Below are 20,397 nucleotides of genomic sequence, written 5' to 3' on the forward strand. Positions count from 1 at the left end.
ATGAAGATGGTAAGTCACTTCCTAACCGAATAGGATCTTTCCTGTGCTCATTGGGCCCTCCATTTTTTTTTTTGCTCCATACGCAGTACATTATCGCCGCGCTGGGTATGGTGCTGCTGGCTTCGGCCACGGTTGCCGCTGAGCAGTACCATCACGCACCGGAGTACGATCATGCGCCGGCCAAACATATACCGATCGTGCACAGCGAATCGTACAGCAGCCACGACGGTAGCTACAAGTTCGCGTACGAATCGGGCAACGGTATCACGGCCCAGGAGGAAGGTTTCGTCAAGAATGCCGGCAGCAAGGACCATGAGGTGCAGGTTGCCCACGGTTCGTACTCGTACACCGACCCGCACGGTGTGCCCGTCTCGCTCAGCTACGTGGCCGACGAGAACGGATTCCAGGTGCAGGGTTCGCACGTGCCGACCCCGCCGCCGGTCCCGAAGGAGCTGGTCGATGCTTACGCCAAGGCCGCCAGCCAGCCCCAGAGTCATGACGAGCCGGAGTATGCTCAACCCGCACCGCACGGGTACAGTGCGTACTGAGGCGTGGATCTCGTGAGGCGATTCAGCAAAGGGTCATTCCCTAAGCAAAGGGGTGGGAATGTCCGCCGCGGTAGGCCAGCATAAAAGTAATCTCAAATCAATACGACTGACTTAGAGGGTCCCGATAAATGGGCCAGACCCTATTATTTGCTGATGATGTTTTACCCAAATATATGTGATATAAAACAATTTTAAAGAAAAGTAAACAAAACCGTTCAAATACTTTTTATTTCCATTAAAAGCCATACGATTTTGAAATGAATTTTCAAAAAAAAAAAATCGAAATGCAAGAAATTTATACTTTGCACTTTAACAAAAAATAGTTTCATAAAGTTTAGCAATGCATCTACCGAAGAGTGTGCCACTGAGCTAATTGCCCGCTGAAATGCTGTTTCCAACCATTGATAAGTTACATAAATGATTGCTCGAACATCTTAATAACAAAAAATGACGTGAGCTGGCATCGATTCGAAATTATACTGATTTTGACTTCGGACATAAAACTATGCGCACGGGATGCGTCTGGCGTGATGTAACGGACGTATGGCATGCGTTTCGTGAGTAGATATTTGGTTGCCGATTGTTTCTCGATATGCAACGATCGAAATGAGCCGGAAAGAGATGAGAGATGGAAAGAGAAAGAGACATGGAACGATCGACTGTAATAGCAAATGCAATCGGTACTCCAATTTGATAGAAAATTGGACTCATAAGTTCACCTGAAAATGGGTGCCACACGCTGCTGTGCCAGTGATGAGATGCAAGTGCATTAGCAATCCGTAGGAAAACACTCCGGATTATGTATGGCTGCTGGCAGGCAAACATATTCGTCGTCAATGTGGATTGGTCAAGCGCTAAGAGAAATTCCAGCTCGCAAACAGTGTTTCTGGTGCACATTGGCCTTTGTTGCAGTGTTGGACAGTTGTGCCCAAACACCTGCAATTTCGAACCACCTTCCGGGATGACATAATTTTATTAATGAAGATTTAAAAATGGAAGCTAAATTCATCCATAAGCAAACTTCCCATCCTCCCCTATCGGTCGAATTGAAGAAAGGAAAAGCTAATGATGCGTTTAATTGCTAGTCTGGCTTGATTGATCATCACGCGAGAGTGAGAAAAAATAAATTCCTACTCCCCTCCCCCAAACACCGGGGAAAGGGAAATGATGATGCAGTAAAATGTGTGAGTATTGTTTTAATAGCACATCCGTTTGCCTTCCGCGCGCTTTTTGTTGCCGGTCGTGCTGTTAAATGCTTTGATTTGATTGAACAGTCACTGCCACAACGAGACAGACAGATAGACAGGGCCCGGCTTCAGAAACATCAACACTTATCACGGTAGGCCTCGAAGAAACTCGGATGGATTGGTGTGGGTTTTTATTTGTGGAAAAGCACTGTCCGCCCTCTTTCGACGGTTTCCAGGCACATGGCGCATGATGGATGGCGGAGAGGTTCGTCGCCAAGTGGCCGACGCAGTCTTTTCTCGGTGGGGTTATTTTTTTTATGCTGCTGCACCAATGTTATTACTTTCGCCCGTGTGAGTGAGTGTGTGTTTTATATTGTTATTATTGTTGCTATTTTTTTTTTGTACGCAAACTGCACCAATCAATGATGGATTACCGCACCGATGCTGTATGGTAACGAGGAAGGTGACCAACGTCTAAGCTTGAGAGTGAAGTAGCATATGCAACCAGTCCAAACAAGATCTTTAGTAAAGAATGATGTTTTTATTTGTACGGACATGATCTTATCCGCATGCGATCTTACGCAATGACAAAAGTCTATTTAATTATAACATCTACAATACATTTATATTAACTGACAAACAAAGCAGTCAAAATAGTGGAAAGTGCTTCAAATAATATTCATAATTGCGTAACTATTGACAGTTTTTAAAGCTTTTCTCGAATCTGATACACCCATTCGAATTATTTATCCATTGTTTTGCTTTATTTATAAAAGCAATCCCCGAAAAAGTAATGATTGTCCTTGTTTGTGATTCGAGATCATGTTATCTTAAAAACCATTTGCAGTGTTTCCCTGGCCTGTACTTCTAGAAAAAGTGAAAATAGTTATCTTTTTTTTCTTCTTTTTCAGCATTATTAACCTTTTGTAACGCGTTACTACGCACCCGATCAGATAGCGCACACTGCAAGTAAGATAATTCAATTGTTTCGCCTAGATTTTCGAGAAACCGATATGAATAAAAAAAAGCGAACCCAATCTCAAGTGCTTTATTAGCAACGCAAATTTAGAAGCGAATAGAAAGCGAAACCCCATCGACGTGCCGTTCCGCTGTTGCATTTTTAAGAAGAGAACACGATTTAGATTTGCATCACCATTTCCCATTGGATAATCCTTGCAGTGTTCTCCCTTTGCTGCAAATCGTTTCAAGCATCAGCAACCAGAAGAGTGACACCAACCTCTGGTCCTTTTTTTTTTTTTGGTGCGGTACCGATCGTACCAACACAGCACGCCTCGACACATGCGCCAGTTCCCATGGTGCTTCCGGTTTTGCGCAGCAAGTCCACGGCTGCTGTTTTGGCACACTCAGCAGCGCACCCTACGCCATATCAACCCACCCGCAGGCGCAGTGTTCGCGCGGGCATCCTTCCGAAAAGTGCACGATGAGAACCGATCATATGTTTTTGCTCTCGTCATCCAACACAACAAATCGCTTTTACCTCACATCGGTTTTGTATTTCCCTTCTGCACCCTGTTTGGTGCGGGTTTTCTCCTGAGGGAAAGAGAGAGAGAGAGAGAAATTTGCGGTGCAAATCCACCCCTTGTACATGCTGGCGACTAGTGGTGTTTATTTTAGAACCGAGACGAACATGCAGGTGTTACCGTGGCTAAATCCTTAAAATGCTAAAACCACCATTCCATTCAACCCTGCACTCTACGTCTCTTTCGCCCGTTTGTTCGTAAGCTACTGCACAAGCAGCCGGTGCAGCCGGTCGTTCCCCTGGTAGTGCACGGCTTGCAATAATAAAACGATTTTCCCGTTCACCCTCCGAGCAGGCTGTGATTGAATGTTTGAATAGGATGTCCTTGCCTGCAGGGTCGGCATCAAACGACCCGAACGCAATGGTACACTCGCAACGCAAGCTGCAACCGGTCGCACTGCCACAACCGGGCCACTTTGGTATCGCTTTGTGCTCGGGACGTGAGCAGGACCGGTTGTCTGGTCGGTCGTTCAGTTGGTTGGGCTTTTGGTGTTGAACATACATTTAGGGGACCGAGCGCACGGTACGGCCAGGCCAGGCAGAAGTTAATTCTCCGTAACCACACCACATTATAGACGGGACTACCGAATGTGACGACCGAGTAGAAATTCATCATCCTTTGAGTACGCACGCACCGTGCATAAATTATTTCACTCGCCCCGGAAACCTAACGCAATGATTGCTTAATGTTTTAATATGATTGTGTTGCGCTTCGTTTAATGTAATGGAATATTAATTTAATGTAATTCAAATTTTAAGGCACGATGTCGAATGTACGGTTGGGTGCGAGTTCCCCGGGAACAGGTCATCATTTCGTTCGGTTCGGTTCGTTGCTTGATTGAACGTTGAAGGCGTTTGTTCGGTCGCGAAGATGCTGTGGTGAAGATCAACGCCTAAAGGTAGGCAATCGGTATATCACTCTCACTTTCAATGTTATTTAGAGTGCCTCAAATGAAAGTGAAGGTGAAGCGATAATAAAAATAACACAAATAAAACGATCGTCATGCAACATTTAGATTGTCTCCAGTAAACCTGCTAACTGTTTGAGATTTTTCACAGGTTTTCCATAATATTAAAAATATTTAAAAATTCATTTAATAAGAAATATAATTAAATGCTAAATAGTTTGAACAAAATAATACATATTTCTTGTAAAAAGAATACTTTAAATTTCTAAATAAAATATATTAAACATGATTAATATGTTTTAAACATTTCTTTTTTTAAATTGTCAAACCAATCACTCACAAATAAATTAATGCAAACTCTTCACAACATCCCGGTTTGCTTACAATATCGAAAAAGATCATAATTATGAGATACCTTCTCCCCTTTTGGCCGCAGACCACCGAGCTGTCTAATTTGGTTTAAAATTTGAATGTTTACCCATTCATCAGCGGTACGTGCCCATTACCGTCGCCGTGGTGTGATAAGTTATGTATGTAATCAAAACCGGTGGCATTCCCGCACCAATCAAGCATTAAAGCATCATCAAGTTGACCCTTTTACCTGCTGACCCGTAAGATCCTCTCGCCAGCTTGGGATACCTTTACGTCGATAGGTATCATCGGCACGGTTTCGTTGATTGAACACTCCAACCGTCACAGCGTCACAATCTTATCAAACACAATCGTAAATCCCGCTGTACCGAGCGGTAGCGGTAACAAATGATGCGCCATCTTGAACCGATGCGTCTGGATCTCCATTAACGCAGCATCAGGTGTGTAGTGATCGAGGATAACTGGTTGGTTTGGTGCAATTTTCCACTTGAATTTGTGCAGCTCCCACCACTAGTGCAGCTGTGAGATATGCGATCGAGTGCTGGATCACCATTTGACATTTGAAAACACTAGCGGGTAAAGATCACCAGCGCGGGGTAACCGTGCAACATCCGAGCATCGATCACACGCGATGGTGTTGATGGGTGATGTGCGTTTGGAAGTTTGATAGTTGCTTCCTTTTTGCTTAATTATTGTTATTTATTACTATCAACTTTACATCGCTCTGTCGAGAAGTAAAATAAAGCGTCAAGAAATGCTTGGAATTGAATGTCGTCTGGATACGAATGTATTCCGCCTCTAATCAGATTTCACCACGTGTTGTAGTTTTACCAGGAACCGTCTGAACCATTCGTGCCCCGTTTGACACAATAATGATGATGCAGAATAGAATCTCTAACCTCTTGGGGTGACAATTTCAACGTCCAGCTGCGTAAGCGGGTGCAAAACGTGCTGGAACAGCATTTCATTTACATGATCAACACCGCAAACGAAGATTTCCAGCAACGTGCTCGGATGGATTAATCTGTTTGCAAATATTCACTTAGCGCGATTGAGACATTCGCCTTTTTGCATTTCAAATCAATTTAATCCGCCAAATAGTTCAGACAGGTCCTTGTAAGATGGGCTTTGTGTGTTTGACCTTGAACACTTTTTTTTGATCAAAACCAGTTTTGTCATCTAACTAAGCTGCTCGCCTGATGTTACCGCATTCACGATAGTGCAAAGTAAACACCAAATTTAATACAAAGTGTTTGTTGGAAAGTTTATTCCTGCCACTCTTCAACAGCGACACTCGTCCCCGTCCCACGACTAAGTAAAGCTTAACACCCGAAACGAACGAAACAGCGCAATCGCTTACAGCTGCTTTACCATTGGACGGTATCCATTCTCGTCGGCGGTGTAGGTGACGAGATATCGCTTGCCATTGTTGTCGGTGTACTCGTACGATCCACTAACCGAGATGGCCTGGACTTCCGGATCCGCGGAGGATGCCTTCAGCTCTGCCTTTTCTTCGCGCTTCTGACCATCCGACTGCTCGTAGCTAATGGGGGGAAGACAAAGAGTTAGGATTCACCAGGGTTCACAAGGGAGATCCGTTCCTTACAAGAACTTGTAGCTGCCATCAACGTTCATCTCCTTGTCGTCGGACACGATGGAGGTATCTTCGGCAAGGCACACGCCCAACAGGCACACAAAGGCAAACACCGCGACCTGCAATAAGGGGTTCAATTACGATGGCACCCTCGTTCTATACACCATCTCCTACTTTGCACTAGACTTACGAACTTCATGTTGAACTCTGGATTGGCAGTTGGAGAAGCTTTCACGAAAACACAGACGAAATGCGAACACCGTTTATTCCAGGGAGATAACACTGAGCAACTGATATTCAAAACCCTTCCTAGGCCGGCTTTTATATGCGAATTCGGTCACCCAAACGACGCTGCATTCTAGGGGATTCTTCGGGAGAGAGGGGATATCTTCAGACATTAAGAACCGCAACCTACCCATACGTGTTCTGCCGTTGGGTCATCTTATTGTCAAACCATTCGCGCCCGTGGTCATCACCCATCAACCCAATTCAATTTTCTTCCCAAAACCGCCACCCGGAGCATCATCAAAATCAAATCACCCGCCACAAGGAATGTCTGGCGGAATCTGTTTGCTGTTTTGTTTTGCAGTTTGCCCGGCTTCACTTTACGACTCTTTTCACGTTTCGCTTTCAGCTTTGCCCGCGGAGCTACGGAGAAAAGAAAAGCATCATTAACGGCATCATCATTCGCTATCATCAACAGCCAACCAGCGTCATTAGCTGGGGGGTTGAAACGATATGAAGATGAGCCCGGCTCGCAGAACCGCAACGACCCACAAAAAAATACCTGTATCCTGTGTCTGGGTTTGTGTCGACACTGACATCGACATCGGCCCCGGTCAAGGATGGAGTTACGCTAATTTACGACCGTGCGCAAAGTTCAAAGTGCGTTGAATTAGAATTTCTAATGGATGGAGGCATCTTCGGCACGGGCAGATGCGTAGCGCACCCGTCGAGTGAAGTCACTTGTCTGCCGGTCGGTGTTGTGTTCTGGCGCCTACGTCATACCGTACCGGACGGGATGCTCCCCAAAGTCATCAATTTGTGAGTCCATAAAATGGAGTGTTATCGCTCGGTTGAAGCTGGATTTGAATTTGTGCGAGAGATGGACATTAAGTGTGCCGGTTGCGAGCTAGATAATTGATATTGCGAATGACGAAGACTTTGGCAATGAATTGGGCGAGTTTCGGGATATTCGCACCTCGTTACATCAGAGCTATGGTTCTTTATACTGGTTATTAGCTTGAAACAGTCATTAATCAGCTTAATTTTGGAGTTTCTTATGTAGGAGTTGAGGAGCTTAATCCGGTTTTTGTAGTTTATTAATCGTAACGTTTTAAAACTGGTTGAAATTACAGCAAAATATTGACGATCATCAATTCCTCAACGACTTTACTTTATACCCGCATTTTTTTTAATGAAATTTATCAATTTATTAATGTCTTCTGTTGCTTTTAGATAATTTCTCGATAAAAACTATAAACCAAATGTTAATTTGACATTTTTTGTCTTAATAATAAAATCGTTCTCGTCCAAACACTGAACCTGAAATATTGAAATCAAATAATGGAAAGAAATAATCAATCAGTCACTTTGCGCTTGGTCTTATTTTCTATTACAAGGCAAGCAGGATGTGTTTCCTTCTGTTTTGTTACTTCTACGAGGGAGTTTTATAAAGTTTAAAACAATTTTACTTTTGCTATGTTGCACATATTCTGTTTTATGTTCTTTATGTTTATTTTCCTTGTTTCTTTAGTCTTTCTATAGCAAATTACAGATAACGGTTAGTTTTTACCAATTAGATTATATTTTTTCTTAAAAATAATACTAAACAAACCTATATGGTATAGCACAAGGCTACTTCATATTAAAAACAAAATGGACGAACTAGAAGAATATACTGCCCGGAAGAGCCTAAAATACTGTAATAATCTGTTTATAAGCGAAAATTCGATCTTACATCAGCTAGTGCGCTAGCCTTGTTAGCATAGTATTTAAGTGTAAATAGTTCTATAGATAGTTTTCATGGTTAGGACCTCTTTTGTTTTCTCTCTTTAGTTAGGATAAGAAAACAGAAAAATAATTAAAAGTGTTTGTCCAATTTTCCCAATCAAATGTTTAATAAAAAATCTCAAATTAATTCAAGATATATTTTTATAAAAACCAACCAATCAGCTAATTACACAACAATAAGGAGAGATTTTTTTTTCGTTAGAACGGCCAAGCCGTATCGTCCTATTTTATTGCTATGTAGCTGGATAGGAAGTCCTTGTTACGTGGGAACGGTCCGGATGGGATGTTTCCTCGGTCCTGTCGTGTAAAGATCGTCGCCACTACCAATACACCACCATACCGCGCCATGCAATTGATCGTTATGAAGCTACATATGAACATATGGTATATAGAATAAAACATTAAACAAATTTTTTAAAAATATAAGAAAATTATCTGCATTATCAAAATATTTCTTTCGATTTAATTAATTTAAAGCAATAATAAAGCAATTCAAAGCATATAGTATGCTTTATATGCTGGTAGTGTGCTGGTCTATGATCGCGTTTAACAGAACGCTGTACATCTTCAAATTCAACATCGCATTTCCTTTCCAAGCAAACACTAGTAGCACACTACACCAAGCTAATGTAAAAGTCTACCATTTCTGCTTGATTTGCATACACCGAATGTTGAACTGAAGAAGAAAACCTGTTCGCCATACTTCCCAGTATTCTAATCTATGGGACTTCTAGAACTGTGCTACACCACGAGAATCCTTTCTGTCGCGACCTTGTGATTGGTAACAAAACCGCCCAAGCATCACACACAAAAAAAAACAGGCAACCGATTGCTAATGTGTGTGCAAAACACGACCGAGACCTCTGGCGCCAATAAAACAATCTGGATCACTCATTATCCAGATCGAACACACACAGAACCGGATACCCGCCGGAGTCGGGTATGATAAATCAAAACCTTGAAAAACACATCTTCGGCAGGCCTTGCTCCGCGAAACTCCTACAACAAACTAAGCATTGGTTTAACAAAAACATCAGCAAAAAAAAAGTCACAAGTCTCGCCAAAATCAAGCAAAGTTTTATCGAATTCTCAAACGCTCAGACTCCGAGCTATTCGCTTTAGGACAAACAAGTTCGCTACTGATGCTGCACCGGTAGAAATTCATCTTCAACCACGCGCAGCCAGCAGCCGGTGCCGGCGTTGAAAGGTTACAGTGCCCATTATCTGAATACCACACTGTGGCTAGCTAGGCTCTAGTGGCCGATACATTCCAGTGATAGAAGTGATTTTCATTATTTCACTGTTGTTGTTTCAGCGAAACTCGCGCATCTTCTGGGCTGCCCATATATTTTCAAGCCAAGCAGCACACAAAGACACACACGAAAGGGGGGAAAAAAGACCGTCCCGCACACCGGAATCTGTATCAGTTTGGTGCGGAATTTGAATTAATGGAGGTCACCTAGTGCTTTTTGGTTGGCGTGTAGCCGGTTGGCGAACATCCTCGGAAGATGGGCGACGGATATATAACCCGGTGGTTCTGCTATCCCAGTGCATTGTAGCATCGAAGAGCCTAGTGAAAAGATCGAAAGCAAACAAACGCTTCCTTTTGCTTAACAAAACCACACAGTAGCAGTTCTTACTCTAATCCCCAAAACTTAGCAACAATGAAGTGCCTGGTGAGTGATCTACAGCAAAGCAATTACAAGTGATGGACCGAAACCGTGCTTTACGGAATAGAAAGTGCTAGAAAGGCAGTGTGGATAAGAATATTCTATACCGCTTCTTCAGTTTCAGTTTTAAGGAGAGGCTATTTTGCATACTTAATGCACACCAACATGTGGCGATTCCGGCAGCGATAAATTATCCAAAAACATCTTCCAATCACGTCGTTTGTCTATTATTTCGCTTCATGTTGTTAGCGCTGTCTAGAAAAATCAATTTCCTAGATGCGATTATAGCTGCAACTTTGTCATATTTTCCTGCCGCTTAACAGCGCTAATAATGGGCCAGTGGCATTCGCTGCGTCTCAGCAGGGGGTGTTGATAGATTGCAGCATGTAAATATTATGATCGCATAATAAACCTACCGCCACACGCCAGCGCGTAGAGGAGTGTGAAGCTTTGGTGAAAAAAAATCCCCAAGGTCGCACAGAAATAGAGAGAGAATAAACGAAGCCACACAGCCACGGTTTTAACTGGTGATCGATTTGATGTGCTTTAACGAAACAGGCCTAAAGAATAGCATGTTTGGACTGTAGGATGAAGATGAAATTGTACGGTTTTGGTTGCGTTTGCAGCATCAAACGATCGAATTTCATTGCCAATTAAGCTCATCTTAAGCTTATATTGCCGGTTCGAACCGGGAAGCGTTTGCACGGTTCGCTTCCGGCTAATTAGTAAGAGCCGTCGCCTTATATCTGTCTGTCCTCTATCCTTCCCAAAAATTCTAGATCGTTTTCGCTGCTCTGATCGCCATCGCGGCGTGCGCACCCCAGGGTGACATCGAGGTCCGCAAGCTGGATATCGACCATGCCGGTCTGGTGGACGGTTCGTACAGCTTCAGCTACGATCAGTCCGATGATCACAAGCGCGAAGAGTCGGCGGTACTGAAGACGGTGAAGAACTTCGACAACGAGGATGTGCCGGCGCTCGCCATCACCGGCCAGTACGAGTTCACCGATCCGGACGGCAAGCGCTACATCGTCAAGTACACCGCCGACGAGAACGGTTTCAACCCGACCATCACCGAGGCCTAAGTGTGCTTCGTGCCATGGCATACCACCATAACTGTGTCCGCGTTAGCTTCCGTGCGGCGGAAGATCGTTCGCCAATCTTACAAAGATGCCTCTTTTTTGCGTGCAGGGGAACGTTAAAAAAACACTACCAGTCGAGAGGGAGAGAGAGGGAGAGAGAGAAAGTTATAAACTTTGATGTGAAATAATACAAAAAAAAAATATACAAAACATTTCCAAAAAAAACAAAATCGCTGCTGTCACACGTTAAGAGGGTGTACACCCCCTCCTTACCGCCCAAGGACGAACACCTTCTTCGGTAGACATCCGAACACGACCTTCACGGCGGGGTAATAGGACGAGAGATAGGGATTTTTTTTTGGGAGAAGAGACGTAAAGCTAAACCATCATCATCATCTGATATTCGGTGTTTCGGGAAGCTCACAGCCCTCGGCGATCAACTTGACCAACTGCCTCACAGACACAAATATCATCGATCATCTCCGGACCGTTCAGAGTCAAGCACGCGCTGCCGAGTGTTTGATAATTTGAGGCAGATTTGTTTAACTACCAGCGTGTCGATGGCCACGAGGGGTGGCTTGCCCTCCGCCGTGCTATCACCGCCGATCCACGAGGACTTTGACTGGATACGCACGCGCACCCACTGTTTAACCTATGCACATGATCATCGCACCTCTCGCGCGGCCCCTAACTCCTAGCCCGGCCACTGATACGATCCGCGAGGACATGCTGGTTGAGTGGTTTGTTTGCAAGGTTTGTTTTACTGTTTGAAGCAGTAGCGTACGGACCTCACAGGGGAGGGAACGTCTTACGCCATCGGCATATGTGCGAGATAGTAGTGTCATCGTTATGCAGCATCTGGCTGGATGTGTTAGATGCGTTTCCTATTCTCGCTTCCATCCCCACCTTCGTATTACTTTTTTTTCTGATCAATCTACACACAGATTTGCTGGTGTGTCTCAATAAGCCTCGAAGATTTTCGTTTGTTTTTTTATTTCTCAAAGCGTGATAAAACAGCACCACGCATCACCGAAAATGAGAGACCTTCAAGGAAATCGATGCACAATGGCGGATTACGAACATGAATGTCGCTATCGTTATGGGACGCGTCGTGACGAATGGGAGTAATTGATTGTTGCCGATAATGAGATGGAAGTTCTTCTTCTCTGCACGCTTATCTCATCATGTTTTTCGGGGGACACACACACGCGCATGTCTCTCTCTCTTTCTCTTTGCTGGGCAATTTAAAAAAAACAAAAGGTCATGAAGGGAAGTACGATGGAAGAGCATATTGCAGCATACATATAACACCACCAACAACGCGACAAAAAAAAAACAATACACCTTAGACAATCGTAATGCCAACCTTACCTTCACGATATGTTCCACGCGCCCCCCTGGACGTAATGATGATTGAAGTTGTCCAATTATTACCGGCCGCCTGTTGGGCGGGATTTGGGGATCCATCCCGGATTGGTTTTTATTCCCCTTGCACGGGTGGAAATGTTAGGACAGAAGCCGACACACCGACCGGTCATTGGTCTTGTTTGGTGCGCAGATCGCGGAAGGCGTTAATTTTTAAACAAGCCGATTCCCGCGTAATCTGTTGCGGCTGGTACAGTCCATGTACCGATCTGTTAGCTCATGAGTTTTCAGTAGACAGTGCGCAAGTGTTGGGGTTTTTTTTTCTTCTTTCGGTTCATGGTCAGTTTTTGGGACAGAAAGGGACATTTTTTTTGCACACACACCAACCGTAACGAAACCACCGCACGGCAGCGATCGGCCGTTTATTTAATTGTCAAACATTTTTCACCTGGTCAAGAAATCATTAACTGTGCACACATGCTAACGAGAAGCTGGTTGATAAATTAACAAATTTAAGCAACGTTTGACCATGCTGGAGGTGAGTTTTGTTGTTGCCTTCCTCTACATTGTCACCTGTTTGGAAGTGAATGGAGTTATGAATCGAACATTGACGGGCCGCGTTGCATAGTGAGCATGAAGCTGTCACCTATGTGATAATTCGTTAATGCATATTGCACTTTGCGTACTCAAGCATGCTCATTCGATTGGGTGATGTGACATGCAATTGGCAATACTATTTTTTATTTGCTGTTGAGATTAAAACTGGTTTAAAAAAAAACGAACAAAAACTCAATTATATATAGTAAATTGGGTATACAAATTTAAAGTCTTTGGAAATTTTGGCTAAGAACTATTAATTTCATGCCAATTGTCGACTCCGAATAAGTCCCTTGTCTATAAATCCAAAATAAATGTGAAATAAATGGTTTGACTTACTTAACGCTACTCTGAACGTCACAGATAGAAGAAGAATCACTAGAAAGGTTTTAATAGCTTTTACCTTTTTTACATTTAATGGGGGAGAGGTTTTATTGTTTTGCTTTCGATGTTTGCATTTTAATGAAGATAATTGCCACTCTCGTACTGCGCAGTGTATGGATTTCAAGACGCATCAATTATAGTTATAGTTCATGACACTAATTACACTAAAATAATAGTTCGTTTATTGACCTACATGATTTGGCAGAGAAGTTGTTTGACAACTTTTTCCAACATTTTAAACAAATTCACACATCCAGTATGGACACCTTCTTGGAGCTACTGTAAATGATCGTCCTCCAACTTTTGACACTGTCATCCCCGGTTTTGCTATCTACTTACCTTTCTCCCACTGCCCAAAATCCAAACCCACCAAACCCACCTGCAGCATCTTTGCATTCCCCGATCGACAGTTTGCTGCGTACGTGCTCATCTTCCCTGCGATCAAACACTGTTCTCTCCCTCCCAAGACGTGATCTTACCGGCACGGGTTTACGAGCACACACACGCACAAGCTAAAGAGCATAAACTCCCAATGGTGGTGATAAATTGCGGCCATCGGACAGCAGCGCCAACCTAAGCCACGGTCTCCGGCACCACAATCCCTGTCACCTTGCATACAGCCTAACTTTTCGCCACCATGTCCGGCTTGAAGCCCGGCACGGGGTGACAGTATAAAAGGAGCCGCACATCATCTTGGACGCTCATTATTCTGTCCGCGTGGTACGCTACTACGATCGTGTTCAGCACACCATCCAGCACGAGAAGATTACATCCAAGATTCCGAGAGAGAGAGTAGCTCCTGTATTGCACCGGGACGGTTATTACTATTTGCAGGACTTTGTGACAAGTTGTGTGTGTGCTAAATCATCAACATGAAACACGTGGTGAGTTCCAACGTGACTGCGCGTCTGTGAGGACTGTCAAACGTAGGAGTTGGATTACGTGAAGTGTATAAAGATGTTTAAAATGGGAATAATGTTTAGTGTTTGGAAGCTGAATGTCATAGCTGCTGAAAGAGATGTGATTTATGTCATAATTTTTACATAGAGTGCAAATTTGTGTACTACCATTGCGAAAAATAGTGTCCACGTGTCCACTGGTTCAACAAAATCAACAAAGTGAACAATATGATATCGAACAATTAATGTTAATATTCTATTACTAAGGCATTTCCCGTATTCTCAATGAACAGTTGACAGAGAAACAAATGTTATGATTTATCATCTATTTGTTATCTGTTGTTGTGAATAGTCTGCAAACTTTTATTTTAGATTTTATGAAAACATCCAAAAATTAAAAGTCGTCGAAATAAATAACACTAAACACCATGCAGAAAGAAGAATAATAAAATCTTCAAAAAAATATGTAATGAGAAGCAATATTAGTTATTCTCACCCGGATTACTTAAAATATTCGTCGCCGTACCAAGGTTAAGCTTTCATCGACGGATTCACATTTTCTGATATCATCAGCATCCAACACACGCTTCATTTGGAATACACATAAATCAGAATTATCAGAACAAGATTTGGCACTCTGGATTTTCCCTCGAACCAGTATGGGGCAGTTAACAAAGATTACAGAGCGAAAGATGCGCAATAATCCCACGCACTTCGAGACTGCTGCTCCTGCTTGATAGAGATAGAGAGGTGTGCTCAGAATCTAATATTTTCTGCTATTTTATTTATTTTATCGACTAGATCGTTATCTTCGCCTCCCTGCTCGTATTCTGCGCCGCCCAGGCCCAGGACGATGTGCAACTAGTGCAGTTCACCAACGACAACAACGTCGATGGAAGCTACCAATTTGCGTAAGTTTGCGCCCGTGGCTACAAATTTCCAGCTCCGTCTGGAGCTTATCGTTTGCCATTAGGGGTGACTAATGTGGCTGTGCTTTATCTTTGAACGGGGTTAAAAATTGGCACATTTCAGCTACGAGCAGAGCGATGGACAAAAGCGTGAAGAGAAGGGTGAATTGAAGCCGGTGGAGGGAGCTGAGGAGCCAGCATTGTCGGTGACCGGTTCGTACGAATATACTGACCCCAACGGACAGCGATACCGTGTCGAATATGTCGCAGACGAGAAAGGATACCGTCCGACGGTGACCAAGCTGTAGAGCGAATTTTCCAACGCTTGCCGGCAACGGGGAACACAGTGAGATTCAACACAACAAACAGTATACATATAAATAAAATGTAAAAAATACATTACAATTTGTGACTTTGTCGTGGAAAAATTAGTATGAGAGCAATATTGAAGTATGCGAGTTGTAGTAACGTTGTAGTATACAAACGGTAGGTTTTTAAATCTGTTTTCGCCCTGAAAACCACTCCTGAAAGTATGCAATGCAAGTTTCATCCGAGTGCTCTCCACGGGTAAAAGTTCGTCGCTTTATGCCAGCACAAGTCTTTTGGTTTTGGTTTATATTCCCATCGCGAGATGGCGCTTATAGATGATTGCGAGCTACTTTGATTTGCTGGTGGCGGGAACCTTATTCAAGTTTTTACGTATCCTGTTGATCTGCACGCGGCTTCTGTGTAATAATATTCGACTGGTATTTACGAAACGCTTTCGTTTATTAGATTCCAACAACCCTTACAAACTTCAAGGTTAACTAACTGCTTCAAGGTCTTACGAGTTATTACATCACTTACACATGCTGGGGCTTAGACAGCTTTATTTGTACATTCTGCATATTGCAAGATAATTAAGGTATTCAAACATTGTAGTTCAGATTTTGCATGATCTTTATATAGCATTTATTTCTTCCCATAGAGCAAACATTTACTTCCGTATTATATCCGATGAACTTTTCAACCTGCGAGTGAATTAAGCAACGTGTTGTAAATTGTATCAGAGCCCGGAGAACCTCCACTGGCAGCCATCATCGAGACGATGCGATATCCATTCTCATCTGCCTCATAGTTGAACTCGTACGTCTTACCATCAGTACCCTGGAAACGATACAGGCCCGTCACCCGTAAGATGCTCGTTTCCGGATCGATGTGTCCTTGCTCCTCGCGGTATTGGCCGTCTTTAGTTTTGTACGCAAAGCTGTATCCATTTTTATCACGCGTGTTATAGTAGAAGATTAGATCGGGATCTAAATTTGGGTTCGGTGCTTCAAGGATAGACGTTGCGACCTGCAACACTACCGTTGCTATAATACAGCTAAACGATATGAAGTGCTTCAAACGGTAAAGTAAAACAAAAATATATTAAATATCTAGTAACAAGCGATTTTGTATCTTACCATTGTTTATTGAGTAAATATACTCATCCACGACGTACAGATGATGATTCAAGACTAAAACTATTTCACTGTTTCGACAGATGAGCACTAAATGCTGTCAGCGCGGCAAGCACCAAACATATACAGACACGATAATATGTGTGTATTTTGGCATTCTGGATCCGTGCGTATTTGATTCGAAAATACACAAACTATCATCCACGATACCAGTCTCTTAGTGAAAGTATTTTGGTTCATCTGTAAATAATACTGATGCGGTACACATGTTCACCGCGAACATGCTCCTTCGCGGTCGTTCAGTGTGTGTTTTGTTTTATTCTTTATAAATGACCTCGCCGGTAGTTTAGCATCTTGCATCTTACTCACAAGCAGGTTTATATCGATGTGTACTCTTTAGCTGTAATTGTCAAAATTGTAATTAATTGTTTAAGTAATTGTCAAATGAGAACAATTTTTGACCACTCGTGAGCTCGAGAAATATGCAAAAGATAAAGATTATATTTTATTTATCTCGCGTCAAGTTCGTCGCTATACGCCAACAAGTCTTTTGATTCTGTTTCATATTCCCATCACTAGATGGCGTTGACCAGATTTGAAGCTTGCAAATTCAAATAAGCACAGGAAAAAACTTTACGGAGTTCCGCAATAGATTCGATAAAATGATTACATTATAAAAAATTAGAAAAAAAATTAACGATAATATAAGATATACATTATCAAACAAAAAACACTTTACCTTTAAAATTTGTCAAATATTTCGATTTATTGTATAGTTAAAACAGGGCATTTTTTATGCAGATTAAAAAATAGTCAAAATGAAAATTTATCAAACATCTTTACCTATAACACAACATAACAGATATCGAAAATTTTTAAATGATAAAACAACACACCAATTATACGACTGTTTGTTATTCTGGTTGCTCAATATTCTGCTATTTAAGAAGAATAGTTTGTTTTTGTTTTTAATTTAACTGTCAACTTACCCTATTCATCTCTATTGGAGAGCCCTGTAATGCACATATACTGACTTTAAGGCAGGTTTTGGGGGAAAAATCATTTACTCATTAACAATCGATTATGGAGTTCACGTGTGAACCTGACCGTTCGTGACCTTTCTTCTGACGATCGCAAAGCGTTTATTTGTTTGTTTGAAAATCAAACAAGTTTTTTTTTCTCTTTTTCTTCCTCAATCAAAGGAAATCAGAAAAAACAACTTTAACTGCAGCATAGCATGTATTTCTTCCCTTGGAAAAAACCTTTACTTCAGTTACTATTGTGCGACGAACTTTTCAACCAACGAGCGATAGTAGCACCGTGTTGGAAATTGGAGCTCCAAAGGCAGGACGTTTCTTCACGATACGATATCCATTCTCATCTGCCTCATAGTTGAACTCGTACGTCTTACCATCAGTGCCCTGGAAACGATACAGGCCCGTCACCCGTAAGATGCCCGTTTCCGGTTCGATGTATCCTTGCTCCTCGCGGTATTGGCCGTCTTTAGTTTTGTACGCAAAGCTGTATCCACTTTCGTCGCGCGTGTTATCGTAGTAGATTAGATCGGGATCCAAATTTCGGACCGGCGCTGCAAGGATAGTCGTTACAGCCAGCAACACTACCGTTGCTGTAATCCAGTTGAGAGATATGAAGTGCTTTAAATGATAAAATAAAGAAAATGTACAATGTGAGTAAACTCGCTCTAAATAGGCCGCCATGCACACTTTACCATCGTCTGTCGAATGATTGTACGCGTCCAGTTCGCAAGGGAGATAATTCAATACTGAAATATTCCAACCATCCGGCTTCTAGGTGGTTCGTCGGTCAGCGACTTCATTTGCGTGGCGGGGAACGGACCGAACGATGCTTTACAACTGAACAGATCAAGGTTATGTTTGACAGCGGGATATGTATCAGACAAACACATTCACGATAGCATATTAGTGTTGATAGCGAGTTTGTTTACGTACGAATTTAACTCGTAACTACAAAAAAACTTCATCATTTACGATAGCAGTCTGCTAGTGAAAGCGCATTTCGATGCATCTGTAAATGTTTCTGATATGTCACAGATTCCCAGACAGCGAAGATGCTGCTTCAAGGCCGTTTAGTATGTTTTTTTTTTGGCAGAAAAACCACCCCAAAACGATTCCAAAAATATAATCCTATTTCAGTATCGCTATCGTCAGTACGGTTGTATCTTCCTCACAAGCAGGTTTAGATTTGTGTGCACTCTCCGGTTTTGTGTCTTCTGTCGAATCTGCCGCAATATGAAGCAGAAGGTGTACTTTTTGATCACTTTTTAAATCGATCTTCATCTAATACAGTTTTATCATTCTTCAGCTGCGGGTGTTAGTTTTGCTTGCGATATTCACGGTCTACACTGTCAACGGTGCGCCAGCCCAAGGAGTGGATCCAAATTTGAAAAGTTTTTATCACGAAGCTGACGACACCGAGCAAATGTTTTCGTAAGTTGTAATGAGGCTGGTTCAAAAAAAATGTTTAGTAACATTCGCATGCGTCCAACAGCTATCGCACGAAGGATGGCCAATCTCGCGAGGAGACAACATCCTGGGACCCGGAAACGGGTAAGCTCGTCATCTCGGGATGGTATCGCTACGTTGCACCGGACGGTGTCTACTACACGGTACAGTACGTGGCGGACGAAAACGGGTTTCAACCGCTCGGTGCGCATCTCCCCGGTGCCGATCCCAATCCGGATTTGTACGCCATTTCCACGCCGCAATCGGGCGGAATCTCCAAAACTGTGCTCCTGTCGTTGGTCGGTTAGAAAGCGATTGTGCACGAATGGTGGTAATCTCGCAGTCGGTTTTGCAGCAATGTGTGCGTGTGTGTGTGTGTAGTGAAATGTAAATGAAAAAAAAACGGAAATGTTGAATGTTTCATGTCTATTGAAACTCTAAAATATATCGCTGTGAAATGGAGATTGTTTTCTATTTCGTTTATTTACTTTACCCATTTTGTTTATCCCCACTCGCACCGAACAAAACGTGTCCATCGGGTCAATCATAATCTACATCAACGAACGGCTACGAAACAAACATACAAACAACGTCTGTTTCGTACGATCAAAGCTTCATTTTAGCAGAAACAGGTTGGACGTCTTTCTCGCATTACGGAAATTCGGCACACCATGAACAAGGTAAGCGCACTGAACCTCAAATAACATAAAGTCGTTCAATAATTTGACAATTTTTTTTCATCCCTTGCAGAAACTGCTTTACTACTCGAACGTTCTACTGTCGTTTGCTTTGTTGTCGGTAGCTCGGCCTGCACTCGAGAAGGATTATAATATCGATCATTACGAGATCAGCAGCGATCCTAATGGTCAGTCATTTTCGTAAGTCTCTTAATTCTTCCCTCCAATCGGTACCGCAAACTAAAGCTAATAATAATCTTCTTCATCATCTGTTTGCAGCTACAAAACGTTGGACAACCAATGGCGCGACGAAACGGTTGAGCTCAACCCCAAAACCGGAGTGGTGGTAATATCGGGTTGGTACAGATATATCGGACCGGACGGTATTACCTATCAGGTCAAGTACGTGGCGGATGAGAACGGATTTCGACCGCTCGGTGCGCACCTTCCCGGTGCCAATCTGTCCGATCCGAACGCGTTCAATGTGTTTACACCGCTCGTCGATAGTGGCGTTTCGCGAACGGTGTTGTTATCCTTGGTTGGATAATAGTTTTACGCATTTATCTATTGTTACGAAAGTTAAGAGTGTTATGTTTTACTTTCAAATAAAGTAAATTTCCTTTTTTTTTAATGCTAGTTATACGATGATGTCATACTAGATGAGTGAGCAGTGAGTGAGGACTGTCGGGGAAGTTGGCCGCTCTCGGGGATCTTCGTTAGCAGCTGCA

The 20,397-nt window shown here is 42.7% G+C and overlaps 8 protein-coding genes across 8 annotated transcripts; 5 read left to right on the plus strand and 3 right to left on the minus strand.

Moving 5' to 3' along the window:
* On the plus strand, positions 1-548 carry LOC128303177 (endocuticle structural glycoprotein SgAbd-2-like). Its single transcript, XM_053040043.1, has 2 exons — positions 1-9; positions 87-548. The coding sequence occupies exons 1-2, from the start codon at positions 1-3 to the stop codon at positions 546-548; spliced, it is 471 nt and encodes a 156-aa protein (XP_052896003.1).
* A 5,363-nt stretch (positions 549-5,911) lies between these two features.
* LOC128304663 (endocuticle structural glycoprotein SgAbd-3-like) lies at positions 5,912-6,348 on the minus strand. Its single transcript, XM_053041871.1, has 3 exons — positions 6,340-6,348; positions 6,162-6,268; positions 5,912-6,098 (listed from the first exon to the last, which is right to left on the minus strand). The coding sequence occupies exons 1-3, from the start codon at positions 6,346-6,348 to the stop codon at positions 5,912-5,914; spliced, it is 303 nt and encodes a 100-aa protein (XP_052897831.1).
* A 3,478-nt stretch (positions 6,349-9,826) lies between these two features.
* Positions 9,827-10,917, plus strand: LOC128304628 (flexible cuticle protein 12-like). The gene is made up of 2 exons (XM_053041835.1): positions 9,827-9,838; positions 10,612-10,917. The coding sequence occupies exons 1-2, from the start codon at positions 9,827-9,829 to the stop codon at positions 10,915-10,917; spliced, it is 318 nt and encodes a 105-aa protein (XP_052897795.1).
* Positions 10,918-13,986: 3,069 nt separating this feature from the next.
* Positions 13,987-15,428, plus strand: LOC128302120 (endocuticle structural glycoprotein ABD-5-like). The gene is made up of 3 exons (XM_053038858.1): positions 13,987-14,144; positions 14,961-15,070; positions 15,192-15,428. Exons 1-3 carry the CDS (start codon positions 14,133-14,135, stop codon positions 15,373-15,375), a joined length of 306 nt encoding a protein of 101 aa, XP_052894818.1. The 5' UTR covers positions 13,987-14,132; the 3' UTR covers positions 15,376-15,428.
* Positions 15,429-16,072: 644 nt separating this feature from the next.
* LOC128302942 (larval cuticle protein 65Ag1-like) lies at positions 16,073-17,507 on the minus strand. Its single transcript, XM_053039793.1, has 2 exons — positions 17,499-17,507; positions 16,073-16,447 (listed from the first exon to the last, which is right to left on the minus strand). The coding sequence occupies exons 1-2, from the start codon at positions 17,505-17,507 to the stop codon at positions 16,073-16,075; spliced, it is 384 nt and encodes a 127-aa protein (XP_052895753.1).
* Positions 17,508-17,804: 297 nt separating this feature from the next.
* Positions 17,805-18,346, minus strand: LOC128302943 (endocuticle structural glycoprotein ABD-5-like). Its single transcript, XM_053039794.1, has 2 exons — positions 18,308-18,346; positions 17,805-18,164 (listed from the first exon to the last, which is right to left on the minus strand). The coding sequence occupies exons 1-2, from the start codon at positions 18,344-18,346 to the stop codon at positions 17,805-17,807; spliced, it is 399 nt and encodes a 132-aa protein (XP_052895754.1).
* A 433-nt stretch (positions 18,347-18,779) lies between these two features.
* On the plus strand, positions 18,780-19,300 carry LOC128302944 (larval cuticle protein 65Ag1-like). The gene is made up of 3 exons (XM_053039795.1): positions 18,780-18,793; positions 18,837-18,977; positions 19,039-19,300. Exons 1-3 carry the CDS (start codon positions 18,780-18,782, stop codon positions 19,298-19,300), a joined length of 417 nt encoding a protein of 138 aa, XP_052895755.1.
* A 363-nt stretch (positions 19,301-19,663) lies between these two features.
* Positions 19,664-20,216, plus strand: LOC128302945 (larval cuticle protein 65Ag1-like). The gene is made up of 3 exons (XM_053039797.1): positions 19,664-19,672; positions 19,743-19,870; positions 19,949-20,216. The coding sequence occupies exons 1-3, from the start codon at positions 19,664-19,666 to the stop codon at positions 20,214-20,216; spliced, it is 405 nt and encodes a 134-aa protein (XP_052895757.1).
* Positions 20,217-20,397: the final 181 nt, after the last annotated feature.

This window comes from Anopheles moucheti, chromosome 3 (assembly GCF_943734755.1).
Source record: "Anopheles moucheti chromosome 3, idAnoMoucSN_F20_07, whole genome shotgun sequence".
NCBI classification, from domain to species: domain Eukaryota; kingdom Metazoa; phylum Arthropoda; class Insecta; order Diptera; family Culicidae; genus Anopheles; species Anopheles moucheti.

Coding starts and splice junctions, on each gene's coding strand:
- LOC128302120 (XM_053038858.1), top strand. Junction 15,071..15,191: donor GATGGAAGCTACCAATTTGC/GTAAGTTTGCGC, acceptor GGCACATTTCAG/CTACGAGCAGAGCGATGGAC.
- LOC128304663 (XM_053041871.1), bottom strand. Junction 6,099..6,161: donor GATGGCAGCTACAAGTTCTT/GTAAGGAACGGA, acceptor TCCCCCCATTAG/CTACGAGCAGTCGGATGGTC.
- LOC128302943 (XM_053039794.1), bottom strand. CDS start 18,346: ATGAAGTCGCTGACCGACGAACCACCTAGAAGCCGGATG. Junction 18,165..18,307: donor AACCACCTAGAAGCCGGATG/GTTGGAATATTT, acceptor TATCATTTAAAG/CACTTCATATCTCTCAACTG.
- LOC128302945 (XM_053039797.1), top strand. Junction 19,871..19,948: donor CCTAATGGTCAGTCATTTTC/GTAAGTCTCTTA, acceptor ATCTGTTTGCAG/CTACAAAACGTTGGACAACC.
- LOC128302944 (XM_053039795.1), top strand. Junction 18,978..19,038: donor GACACCGAGCAAATGTTTTC/GTAAGTTGTAAT, acceptor TGCGTCCAACAG/CTATCGCACGAAGGATGGCC.